The sequence below is a fragment of the Myxine glutinosa genome, chromosome 11 (genome assembly GCF_964187855.1).
Source record: "Myxine glutinosa chromosome 11, kmMyxGlut1.1, whole genome shotgun sequence".
Lineage (NCBI taxonomy): Eukaryota > Metazoa > Chordata > Myxini > Myxiniformes > Myxinidae > Myxine > Myxine glutinosa.
In genome coordinates this window covers 68,147,108-68,160,986 of record NC_136271.1, presented here as the reverse complement: position 1 = coordinate 68,160,986, position 13,879 = coordinate 68,147,108, and the positions used below count along the sequence as shown (strand labels likewise).

At 45.3% G+C, this 13,879-nt stretch overlaps 1 protein-coding gene across 1 annotated transcript in view; it reads right to left on the bottom strand.

Moving 5' to 3' along the window:
- FRMD8 (FERM domain containing 8) overlaps positions 1–13,879 on the bottom strand; it is a 54,856-nt gene that overhangs the window by 15,447 nt on the left and 25,530 nt on the right. The window contains exons 3-9 of the mRNA XM_068130808.2: positions 12,442–12,612; positions 12,195–12,296; positions 10,030–10,088; positions 7,913–8,079; positions 7,419–7,607; positions 1,442–1,571; positions 248–400 (exon numbers count right to left, since the gene is read on the bottom strand). Of these exons, the coding sequence (XP_067986909.2) occupies positions 248–400; positions 1,442–1,571; positions 7,419–7,607; positions 7,913–8,079; positions 10,030–10,088; positions 12,195–12,296; positions 12,442–12,612 (971 nt within the window). The remainder of the gene's footprint in view (positions 1–247; positions 401–1,441; positions 1,572–7,418; positions 7,608–7,912; positions 8,080–10,029; positions 10,089–12,194; positions 12,297–12,441; positions 12,613–13,879) is intronic.

Here is a 13,879-nt window from a genome sequence, read left to right as displayed (position 1 = left end):
ACAACAGAGTTTAACTCGCACCGTGGTTGTGATTGCCAAATCCTGAACCACGTAACAGGACGCCACGCGAGTGGTGAGAAAAACAGGTTTAACAATAATAATAAAAATAAAAGGAAGAAATGAGGGATAGGGAAAACAAGGACTGGCACACAATATCACAATAATTATTCTGTACACTTTATAATGGCCATGTGCCAATAAACTATAGTTTTCTTTAACATAAATATCCATAAAAGTTAAGACCCACCTGCCAAGAAAACACCTGCAGAAGCTTATTTACAGGCCGACCATCCTCGGAGCCATCAAACTCTAACCAAAGCACAGGCTCATCCTCCTTATCTGCGTTTGCCGCAGTGTAGTCCCAGCTCAACTCATTATGACGCAGTGACAGGATTACGTGCTGCACATACAGTACACATCCAGGCACCCAACTTACATTTTTAAAATCAATTGAGGAAAATATAATGCAATACAAGCTTTGAGTGCATATTCTGCCTTGGCTGTCCATGTAGTGTCAGATTGTCAAGGATACAAATCCACAGTCAAATGCAAAAGCAGGTACGTAGAATCCTGCACTACTTATCACAATTTAAAACGTATCAAATGAAGCTTAGACCAATTTAAGTATCCATTAGCTTTGAAGACCATTTCACTTGCCAGTATAGAACGAACAAACTTGTGACTTGTTTTTTGAGAAGGTGCTAAAGAAATAGTTTTATTGCATCCAACTTGGATAGTGCAGAAATTCATGAAAACCTCCTTCATAAGTTTAAAAAAAAAAAAAAAAAAAAAAAAAAAAAAACCTTTAGAGGCCATTTCCCCCCGCAAAGCGGGGGTTGGCCTTTTTCGGGGACCGTGGTTGTTGTTGTTTTTTGGTCCCCTTTTGGTCCTTCATGAGTATTGGCCACTATAGATAAAACAAAACTGAGATGACCAAAATAAATACAACAACAAACAGCAAGCATTTTAAGGCCATTTTCCCTGCAACAGCAGGGGTTAGCAAAAAAAAACAAAAAAAAACAAACAAAAAAAACCTTTAGAGGCCATTTTCCCCGCAAAGCAGGGGTTGGCCTTTTTCGGGGACTGTGGTTGTTGTTGTTTTTTGGTCCCCTTTTGGTCCTTCATGAGTATTAGCCACTATAGATAAAACAAAACTGAGATGACCAAAATAAATACAACAACAAACAGCAGGCATTTTAAGGCCATTTTCCCTGCAAGAGCGGGGGTTAGCAAAAAAAAAAAAAAAATACACAATCAATTTTGCCCTAAAGACTCATCAATGTACTCTTAATTCACCTTATTGTTTTCATTAGAAGAGCTTCAATAGTAGAACTGGCACACTTATTCATGCAGACCATAATTATAAATATTGCAAGTTTTCCAATATTGCTCCCACAGGCTCATTTTTTTTTTTTTTTTACTCTGCTTGTTTGGATCATACCCCTTTCTTTCTGTCCAAAAGACAGACACGTTCCAGGCTGATAGCCACGCTAACATCTTTCCGGACCGGTCCCACGAGATGAAGCAGGCCCTGTGTTGGCCGCTCCACTGCTCCCGGAAAAAATGCACAGCTGGAAAAGAAAAATACAGAAATAGGAGTTGCTACACACAGATTCCAAGTGGCAGGGGAAAATGAAATAAAGAAATGGAAGATTTTAATATTCACTTTTTTGAACATGGTCAGGAGAAAAAGAAGATTCCTAAATATGTTTGGATGGAATGACCAAAGGCAACAAACAATAATCCTAGCCATGCTGAAAAGGGAGAAAAATAAAAACAGATAAAAACAACACCTCTCTCAAATGGTGGAAGCATTCATGGGTGAATCTGCCAGCGGAGATTTACCAGGAGAGAATGTTTATGCACCATGACAAAAAAAAAAAAGGTACGTGCCAAACAGGCCTGACAAGGTTTGGCGAGATCAGTCTTATTGTACCATATAATAAAATAGAACGTACACTTTGTAGTGAAAATGTATCATGTGCTGCATTGTATCAAAGTTGAACCCAGGTGTGATGCTCACTTAAACCGCTGAGAGGCGTCTAAAAGACCTCGGACGTCCACGACTCGGGGCCACTCCTGCGACATTATACTATGACATGTAGACTTGAATGGTACGTACTCGCACATATTCTAGGCTCGCTTGCATTGACTAATATAATCGATCCTTCCTATTTGATGCCAAGATCCTGATATATATATTGCATGATCGTATTTTACAGGATGATGCCAGAGATCTGATTGATATTAAACCTACCTATGGGACAAAGTTGTGGACTTGGTTCATTTTCACAAGACTTAACATCAATCAAGATCTGCGGAAATGGCAGGACACTGGCCGGGTGATCCCAGATCCCAGATGAGCGTTTCCCGACTTTCTCCACGCTCCGCGATGCACACCTCGGAGAAGAATGCCCAGCGGAGGACCCGTCGAGCTAGCTCCAGCCACAGAGCTCCGACTACTCTCGCTGCCAGTCTGCCACGAAGGGACTGGATGCATCGGAACCTCGCAAGCATTTTGTTCCGGAACCGCGTCGTCAAAGCACGACTCCAGCAAGACGCCTGGAGAACGATGCTACTGGGAAACGTCCTGCGGCTGAAACCCCGTCGGGTCGACGGACGTGCTTGGAGCCGAAGGTACGAGTCTAGCCTCGATTGCGGGAAACGCTAACGGCTTCGTCTGAGAGAATCATCTTAGATTTGCGTGCCTCGGCCCGAGATGAGATTTCCACGCGAGTGTTCACGACTCCCATGTCTGTCATGCCTCACTCGGCCGGCCTACCCGACCGATCGCTGCTCGTCGGAGTCACCTCCTACGCGCGCATCACGCGCGCTGCACCCATCGCGGGCACTACTCTGAGAGGCCGGCGATTCCGATCGCTGCTCGTCGGAATCGCCTCCTACGCGCGAATCACGCGCGCTGCACCCATCGCGGGCACTACTCTGTGAGGCCGGCGATTCCGATCGCTGCTCGTCGGAATCACTTCCTACGCGCGAATCACGCACGCTGCACCCATCGCGGGATGGAACCCCTCTTACGCACGAATCGCGCGCACTGCACCATTGCTGGATGGAATCCCTTCTATGCATGACACGGACGCTGCACCATCGCTGGATGGAAACCCACCCACACGCGAATCGCATGCGATTCCCCTCGCAGGCCGTACTCGGCGAGGCCGGCGGCCCCGATTGCTGCTGGTCGGAATCCCACCTACGCGTGGCTACTCAACGAGGCCGGCGAACTCCGCTGCCCGGAGTCGCCTCAACGCATGAGGCTCGTCTGGCACCACTCAAGGACTCGCCACAGCACGGATGTTCGGCTCGTCAGCGCCGTCATCTCTGTCCCGATTAACGGACAGGCAGCGAGCCTCGTCTGGCAGCAGTTTCTAAGGACGTTGAGCGGGATCTTCATAGACTTTCACGGCACTCGGGCACTGCAGGGGAATGTCGTATCAAGCTAGATGATCATATACCATAGCACGATGTATTCAGATGACTAGATGATCATATACCATAGCACGATGTATTCTGATGATCGCCTACATGGCGATGGGTCTCGCCCACCATCCTCTTTGCTCGGGTGATAGCGGAATGGCTACCGCACTGTTGACGCTATTCCCCGCGTCTAACTCCGGACAAACACGGCCCGAAAGCTATCAAACGAGACGCTACTTCAGGACGTGCAATTTATCGCTGCCTCGCCCACTCGCCTCAGCGTGCCGCGCTGGATCGACAGGCCGAGTTCGACTCTCGGTTTCCCTCGACAGGACGCGCGACTAAAGTGTCGGTGCGCCACTTTACTCCATGCGGGGATACCGCTCAGCTGGAACTCTGCTCGGGGAATCCGAGGTCGGGGCAAATCGCCGTCAAACCCGCCCGCACGCGCCCGAACCAATTGATGACGTCACCGACTAATCACGCGTTTGCCCTACGGCGTCATTAACGTACTTGCGTGCGTGCTTCACACGCTCTCGTCATCGGGGTTCGTTTACTCAAATTTCCATGTACCTTGGTAAACTCCACAGAAAGCGGAAATACTCAACCTAACCGCCCCAGCACATGCGTGCGTGTCATAAAGCGGCGCTACCTCGAGGTCGCGCGCCCGTGCCGTCTAGCACTCAACGGGGACTCCTGCCGTTATTCGCTGAGACCATAGGCCTTCGGGGCATCCAGCACTCAACGGGGACTCATGCCGTTATTCGCTGAGACCATAGGCCTTCGGGGCATCTAGCACTCAACGGGGACTCATGCCGTTATTCGCGAGACCATAGGCCTTCGGGGCGTCTAGCACTCAACAGGGACTCATGCCATTATTCGATAGGGCCATGGGGCATTTGGGAGTACACGGTGACCTCATTGGGAGTACTCGGTGACCTCGTGAAATGGTAACATTGAGCGTGGCGCCCGACTCCCTCGTCTCCTGAGCAAGCCACGGAGGCACCGTCCCCGCCTGATCGCCCTTGACTCTTGGCTTGTTATTTTTAGGACAGGGCTCTTGGCTCGTTTCCACGACGACGTTTCGAGACTGCGAGACGCCTCGCCCCAGCCGCTGCCTGTTTCCATTTCCCTCTGACCCAGACTGTGAAGGTCGCTCGACTTCAGTATGCAGCGCGCTGCTGCAATCTCGGAGGGGGGGGGGGGGAGATGGATGAGTGAGGGGGTGAGATGAGAACATTCTCTCGGGTTTGTCGATAGGAAATCCGTGGATGGACAATCCATCCGGGGCATCTATGGATGGACAATCCATCCGGGACATCTATGGATGGATGGAAAGGAAATCCGTGGATGGACAATCCATCCGGGGCATGGATGGACAATCCATCCGGGGCATTGCGGTACTCCATGGCGTCGGTGCATGGAGCGATCCGGCTAGATCTGAGCCATTCAATGGAAGCATTGAATGGATGGATGGTTGGTGAATCCGGTTTAGCCGATCTTCTTCGTTCCGCCGAGCTTTACCTCTAAGTAAGATACCGGAAGGACGCTTTAGGTTCGGGTACACGTGACATCGCGTGCCGTGCGTGTTCCTCCGGGGTAATCTCGAGATATGCCGGGGTAATCTCGTTCGCTGCTCGAGATATGCCGTCTGCAGGACGGGACGCGATATGCCGTCTGCGTTTCGAGGTGAACGGAGGCCTCGGAGGAGTATGCATCGCGGAGGGTCTGCGCGCTTTGCACGACACCCCAGGATTAGTGTCGACTCGACCGTTCGCCGGGGCTGTCGCGACTGTGCTGTATGTGCGGAACTCACGCCACGTTTTACTTGACTGGAATCCGAACGCCCTCCGAAGGCGACTCATACATCGACAAGCTCCTGCTTTGACTCAGCAAATAATGCACGTGACGCGAGCGCCATCGGACGGCAGCTCGTACAAACTACAAGCTCCTGACGCTCCTGCTAACCACGTTTTACAACCCTCAACCCTGACATGGACCTAACATGGATCGACCATGACCCTTGGGGGCCTAGTCAGGTACAGGCCGACGTGGAGGCTTACTGTAATGCGCTGTTTACTCATCTTACACATCTTACACATCGGCACATCTTACTGTAATGTGCTGCATTGCGACAAATGGCAATTCGCTCTTCGACAAGGTACACATTATCCAATCTAGCTACTGTGCCGACGACCCCACTGTAAGACTATTGCGACCCACGGGCTCGGCTTGGGGACGTCGTACCCGGTAGTTTCCGGACCCGTGCTGGCAGGGTAATTCGCCACCCTGACCGCTACGGATGGACCGACTGACATGGAATGACATCCCCAATCAATTAATTAATGCTGACGCACGCTTGCTTCCTGCCTAGCGGCAGTGTAGTTCTAACGGCGAGGAGAATGTCGTGAAAATGTATCATGTGCTGCATTGTATCAAAGTTGAACCCAGGTGTGATGCTCACTTAAACCGCTGAGAGGCGTCTATAAGACCTCGGACGTCCGCGACTCGGGGCCACTCCTGCGACATTATACTATGACATGTAGACTTGAATGGTACGTACTCGCACATATTCTAGGCTTGCTTGCATTGACTAATATAATCGATCCTTCCTATTTGATGCCAAGATCCTGATATATATTGTTGCGGATATGGGATTTGCATCCACCCATATCCGCTTGTAAATATTCCCCTATTTCCTCAATACTTCCCAACTATCCCCAATCCCCCATTCCCTAGTCCCATTTTCTGTAAACAACACTCTGTAGACCCGACCTCCCCCTATTTCCCCCATTAAATGTCGTGCCCAGGTTCACCGCATCTCATGCAAGACAACTATAGGACATCTTGCTAGTTATTCTTAGTCTATGTCAGTTAAGGACTCGTTTCCATTAATTCTGACCCTTCGTTGCACCAGAATGTGATTGTATGGCACCGTTAGGAAGTTTAGGACCTCCCAATACCTCCCCGCAGCTCTTCCTCACGGTTCAGCAACAACAACAACAACAGCAACGGAGGCGGCGTGCACAGGGAGTGCGCGTCCTCACTCCGGCTTGGTTGGTAGGGGGTGTTGGGAGGGCATGAGGCCTTCCCAACGAGCCGCCATCGAACATGTGCTCGACGGGGTTACCAAATAGGGGCTCCCTCTCCCTGTCAGCTCCTCGTCAAGGGCGGAGCCCGGTAACCCCCGCACCCAATGGAAGCGGCGGACCGGCCCCAGGGGGGCGGAGCCAACCAGCCGAGGGCGTGTCACTCCCCGCTGAGCATGCGCAGGAAGAGGGAGGTGACGTCAGATGCGCGCTGAGCTTGGAGCAAGCAAGACGTACCCTCCGAGCGCTGTGAGGCCTCCCCGCATCTCTGGACTGGACCGTGCTTTATCCTGTCCCCGAGCCAAGGTGCACCTTGTGCTATCGACTACCTGTCCCTTCCTGCCATCAATCCCTGTGTAAGTCAGCCTTGTTCCGTGTGTCTGTGGTCTGTCTGGGATAAGATAAGACGGTAATTAAGTGCCCATCTCTTCTGTGTCTTTTACCTCACTCTGCCGTGTAATCTACCCCCTTTTCTCCACCACTGTAATTATACCCTCCTCCGGAGGTCTTGAGAACTGTACCCCTTGCGTCGTTTCATCTATCCCAGTCGTTGTGTCCTTTCCATCATTGATTTAGCATAGCGCGATTTGGTCAACGTCTGGGTGGAATCGGGGTCTAGTCGGGGAATAACTGTTCGGTCGCGGTCATACCAACCGCTCGGTCAAAATAACATCTAAACCGCGTCCGTAACAATATATTGCATGATCGTATTTTACAGGATGATGCCAGAGATCTGATTGATATTAAACCTACCTATAGGACAAAGTTGTGGACTTGGTTCATTTTCACAACACACTTGGCAAGCTATTCACATCAGGCAAGCTAACCTGGAGCGGTGAATTAGTAAAACAAATACTACTTGCCAAGTCGAGTCCATCACAACGACTCACTCACCCATAAAAGGGAAACTCGTGGCAGAGAGAGAGGTAGCGGTGAAACCATTCCACTTGGGATTTTTCTTGCCCCTCTTGCTCAAGCTTCCTGAAAGCATCAAACACCTGTTGCTCAGGTTTTTCTAGGCCAAGCACAAATCTTGAGAGCTGTGCCCAGCCAGATGAACAAACTGGAGGTGGAAGCAGTGCACTGTGGGTAAATAAAAACTACTATGTAAACAGAATTGGTAGGAAACCAAGGACAAGCAATACAAGAGACCATGACAAGACAACAGGAAAAGATAAAACTTGGCAGAAGTTAATGACAAAAAACATTTTATGTGAACAGAACATTTTAAAAGTCGTTGACCAATCTCTCGACCTCATGACTTAATCAGCAAAATGAAAATATACTTTAAAAAGCAATGCTCCTTGGCTAGGCCTTTATAATCGGAAGGAGAGAAATAGCAAAGCCATATTTCTTCCTCATTGGGCTTCAATGATTGCAGCACTTACCGCACATCATCCAGTGTGTGTTTATCTGGGTCAAACGGACCCAAGGAAAGGCGACAATCAATAGTAGCGAGAGTGAAAGCCACTTCCCGGTCACAGGGGTAGTGACCTTGCATGAGACGGGTCCTTGCCTCACGCCACAGCAAGCAAAGTGCAGATTCATCTTGGAGCTGGGTTGAGAAGCATATGAACCGCAGTGCAATGAAGGAAAAGGTACATACAGAAAAATCATGAAAGCCAAACACAAGATGAACGTGGAAAGATGAAAAGGAAAGTAAAAATTATTTTGTATTCTTTCAGCATTCACCTGACACATTCTGCTCTATCTCTTGGATGTGTCACATGACACATGGAATACTGTACAAAGCACAATCATAGATTGTGCGGAATAACATGAAAAATGTGCACAGCAGAAAGCACATGTACAAAATAAAAATAATAATATAGTGCTTTCTTGCCTGTGGTTAAGGAAGTTGAAGTGGATCCAGAGTGGATGTATGTGCAGGTCATGTTTACAGATGAGACAATAAAACAACTTTGCCCCAGGTCTCTACCCAATTTGCACAAAACCCCAAGACAACTTAAATGAGGTTAGAGAACTACATTTGGTCGAAAATTATGGCAGCAGTCACTTTTTGCCTATTTATTTTTTGCATGCAAGCACAAGTCCTGATGTGAACATTTGAATGAAAGTTTTGGAACACATAAGGTCTACCAATTATTCGTATGTAGCACAAGGCATCGTTTGGTTAGCATCATTGACTGAGGGCATGGCTGTGTCACTGATGCGATGCCCTCTGCTGGTTGGGGCAGGGATTTGTAATTTGTTCATGGTGCCGGCGATAGCTCGCCTACTCTTCACGAAGGACACCATGGGATCTTCAGCGCTGGCAGACTAATGAATGCTGGCAGACGGAATGCCAGTTTAATAACGTCCATCTGAGGTACGGCGCACATATTGATGAATCGACCTGCATGTGAAACACTAGAGTGACAGTTTACAGTGGGGACGGGATTCAAACCCAGGCTAGACAGCTTTAGAGGCGAGTGTGTGTACATTTAGGCTATCCTGCCAGCCCATATGCCTTTTAAACTTGAATTACTAAACCACACAGATTACACATGTATCAATTTATTTTTCTCTTTTTACAGCCCTATCCATTGGCTGCATTGTTTATTAATAAATAAATAAAAATTTGTGACAACCCACAACCTGACCTTTAATCCAAGTGTTGCACCCCATCCACCACCCTTTTCTAGAAAATAGGTACTTCATGGAAGAAACTTCAGGACATAACTGTTGCAAATAGAATGGCACTCAGTAGAGAGCATACATCCGCCTGGTTGACCATATCACTCAATGGTGAAGAATCACTTAAAAATTAAATAATTCTCATATCCGAATCAATGTTCAGATCTTCACCAAAATCTAATCTATTTGTCCTTGTCAGACACCCAACCGATCCACCAAGGTTCGTCCAAATCCGTCCATAACTTTTTGAGATATCCTGGTATGTATCGTTTTTGGCCCAATCTCCCAATGGTGAAGAATCACTTAAAAAATTATTGTAGCCGGATCTTCACCAAAATCTAATCATTTCGTCCTCGTCACATATACTAAATCTCTACCAAATTTCGTCCGAATCCCTCCACAACTTTGAGATATTTTGTTCACAAACAAACAAACAGACAGACAGACAGGGGTGAAAACATCACTTCCATCCACCTTTGGTGGCAGAGGTAAAAAAATACTTTAGTCGAATTACTACAGTACTTCTAGAGATGGGCTGTAAACCTCCTAATGCAGATTTCCTTTGTAAAGAAAATATAAATAGTTTGAATATAATATTTTCTGGTAAACATTAATCAGCAGTACCGTGTAGATAAAGGTGAAATAAGTTATGCTTCCTTTTGGATTTGGGTTTTAGGCTTTAGGTTAAGCAGGCCATCACATTTGAAATACCACTCGTATGTCTGGCATTTCCATAAAAACATTGCCTCAAACAGAGAACCATGATTGTCATGGGGCCCGCAAGGCTAACCCCCGCTCTAGCGGGGAAAATGGCCTTAAAACGATCATTCATTCATTCATTCATTCATTCATGTCTGGCAGCTCTCACCTCCATTTCCAAGCTCTTTGGGTAGAAGACGTTTCTCCGATAGACTAAAGCAGGCTCTTCTGCAAATAAAATACACACCATTTGGCAAAGCCATCAACAGCACTTCATCGTGCTAGCCTGACACGAAGATAATGGGTTCTTGGACAATGGAGTAATCAGCATCATTATTCTAAAGGGTTCCTGCTGTCATATAATAAATAAATAAATGGTACCGTTAGAAAGCTAATAATCCATTTAATTGAAACGGAAATGTCTGTTTAATTACTAAACTGACTGTTTTAAAAGCCTGTCTTTCCAAGAGGAAAGAGGAAGAAGCAGGACTTGGAGCTTTAGTGTCGTGGTTGCAATAGTATGAGAGCAGAAACCCTTTAAAATCAAGTGTGACAGATACGAAAGGAGTACAAAATAATTATATGTAGTAAGAATTCCAGAAGGAATATAAAAAAATATATAGAACATGAAAGGAACACACAAACAACCACAGCCACAACTTCCTGTTTATAAAATATTTATTTTGGCTGTCTACCATCATTAGGGTGGTCCAAAAATGCAAAAAAATCACTTTTTTTATCTGGATTTTGATGCTCTATTGGATTATTGTTAGAAATGGTCTAAATCATTCACCCAAAAAATATTTTGCATCCGAGTCATCTATAAACTCATACACACTCAACATATAAATTTGTCATTTTGGTCAATTTTAATGACTTACAAAGACTTTAGAAATATTTTTTTCCTAAATAATGTCATTGATGGTACATACCCCTGTGAAGTCCTCATGGTCGAAACATGAGTCAGACATGTATGAACATGTTTCAAACATGTTTCAAGCATTGTCAAACATGTTTCGACCATGATGATTTCACACTCACAGGCGCAAGCGCATGCAAAACGTCATGAACCACAAAATGGCTTTGTACAATAGTGCATGTACTTTTTCCACCTAGGTTGCTATTGGATTGTTCTCATTTAGCCAAATTTGGTGAAAAACGCCATATTTCAATTGAAGTGTGTATGAGTTTCTAGATGGAATTGGCGAAAATATTTGGTGGGTGAATGTTTTAGACCATTTCTAACAATAATCCAGTAGAGCATCAAAATCGGAGAGATCGATGTTTTTTGGACCACCCTAACCATCATGTAGGTGCATATGTAGGGATATATACAGTATACACTCCCATGGGAATCTCATGATAAATATTGCCACCCAAGCTATATTACATCAAAATGTATGAAGAATACAACAAAATAGGGTTCCATTTTTTTCATAACTCTGAAGGTCATTTTAAGGTCACTGAAGGTCATGCCCCTAAATGTGCTTCAAGACAAAAATAGAGTTTTTGTAAATGTCTGGAATAGAGTCGTGTGGCATTTAAAATGGAAGGATATTTTATGTACGTTGTAATGTCAGTCATGGAAACATATTTCATGTTGATATGGTGAGGTAAAACACAGATTTTTTAACAATTCATAAACCCATTTCTTGTTACAGGTTCACTCACACACAGTAGTATTTTTTTTATCCTAATAGCAGAATTTACTTTTGATTTACCATCAACGAAGCGATGGATAGCCAAGGCTTATATATACCAAACAAGGCATGCATTATAATGCCAATCCGAGCCCAGCATTCAATAAATTAATTTTTCAAATCTGATGTACTGTCATTGTTAGTGTTGGTGCTGCTGAAGCAGTTTCTTGACAAGGCTTTTAATGGGTGGTTTGCCATTGCCTTCCAAGCGTTATTTGTCCATGCTCTATCCTTTGAAATGCTGAGTGTCAAACAATGAAGCAGCACATACCCTTTAAAGGTCTTTGGGATGATTTCAAACCGGGGTTCAAACCACCGACCTCTCAGACCGAGTAGACGCTACAACCATTATGCCACCAAGTCTGGTATATTAAATAAATCATGTTAAATTCATATTTAAAACAAATATGAACAGAAACACTCTGAATGATTTGTCATAAATGTTAAATGCATTCACATTGTGTTTAAATACTTTGTAGGATTGCATCAAAAATAGGCTCATTTAAATACATCAAATAGGTGACCTTAAAATAGGTGACCAATTGCCACATTCCTCATGTTTGAATCAAATAATCAAATAATACCCCGCACTCCAACACCACATTTACTATTTACGGTGCATATTTCGATTTACCATCATCAACACCATCTTTGACCGAGGGAGCAAAACGTCGCAGAAGTTCTCGCCACTGCCGGCCCAGCCGGAATGGCTCGTGACGAGGCTTCAGTTGCACATCTAGGAAGAATTTGGGGAATGCTGAAGAGGTTTACATTTGTAAGAACAAATTAAACATGTTTATCATAACAGCTACACAAAGCTTCTTCCGATTCACTCAAGTGGTTATTTATAACACAAATTCACCATAATGCACGAGACTCACCAAGACTGGGAGAAGAAAGCCACAGGGCAAAGGCATCCCGTGATTCTGACCCCAATTCCAAGGTTTCATGTAGGTAAGCCAAGAGCTCCGCTGCCGTGATGTTAACGCCATGTTCAACCAGCAGAGGCATTGGATCTTCATCAGCAACATAAATGCACAGCTCCAGCCCAGCTGTGCAATGCCATACAAACAGCATCACAAATCAGAAGGGCCATTTATAGAAACAGCAAGGGTTAATGCTATACTGCAGAACCACGTTTGTTTCAGACATAACAAAGTAAGACATTGTTTTGCAAATGTATAACACTGTCGCATCAGATGGGTCCGTTAACACAGCAGACTGAACTGGATTTCTAAGACTTCTGTGAATGCCAAAATTATGTTTAAGTTTACTGCGTTCTTTTAATTACCTATACTGCTTGTCAGAACCCTGTCACCGTTACAATTTTTTTTTTTATCGTTAACAATGACAATAATAATAATAATAACAGTGATAATAATAATAGCAATAGCATCGTAAGAGCGTGACCAAGGGTTGGCGTCAGGAAGGGCATCCGGCCATAAAAACATTGCCTCAAACAGGGAACCATGATTGTCATGGGGCCCGCAAGGCTAACCCCCGCTCTAGCGGGCAAAAATGGCCTTAAAACGATCATTCATATTCATTCATTCAGTGACCAATAATTTCATATTTTAAACCTCGAGTTAACATTTTGTCAAGTCTCAAATCTGTTAACATCTTGGAAAAAAAAAGAAACAGAAGTGGTATTAAATATTAATTATTGTTTAGTTCTGACAATAAATTGAGGCATTTTGACAAGATATAGAAGTAGTCATCAAAGCAAAATGTTTTCGTTTTTTTTACCAAGTAGTCAAAATGAAATTATTCAACATAATGCAAATTTCTCATTTCCATAAATAACATATATCTTCTTCTTTTTTTTGCATACAAAGTCAAGAGCCAACACATTAAACACAAAAAATAAACGGACACATAAAACACACAATAAAGGGAGTGGGAGACAAGAGGGGGAGAGAGAGGGAAGCATACAAGCACAACAACAGTAGAGAACAGGGACATCAGTAGATCTGTGAAAGGGAGAGGGCTGGGGGGGGGGGGGGGAGGTGGGAGAGGTATAAAACACATGGACACTGCAAGTGTGCTTCCAACTTTGTGGCAACAGCTTGGGGAAGGCCCTTTCCTGTTTCAGCATGACAATGGATTTGAACCCCATGCACAAAGCTAAGTCCATGCAGAAATGGTTTGTCGAGATCGGTGTGGAAAAACTTGACTGGCCTGCACAGAGCCCTGACCTCAACCCCATCGAAAACCTTTGTGATAAATTCGAACGCCGACTGCGAGCCAGGCCTAATTGTCCAACATCAGTGCTCGACCTCACTAATGGAAGCAAATCCCCACAGCAATGTTCCAACATCT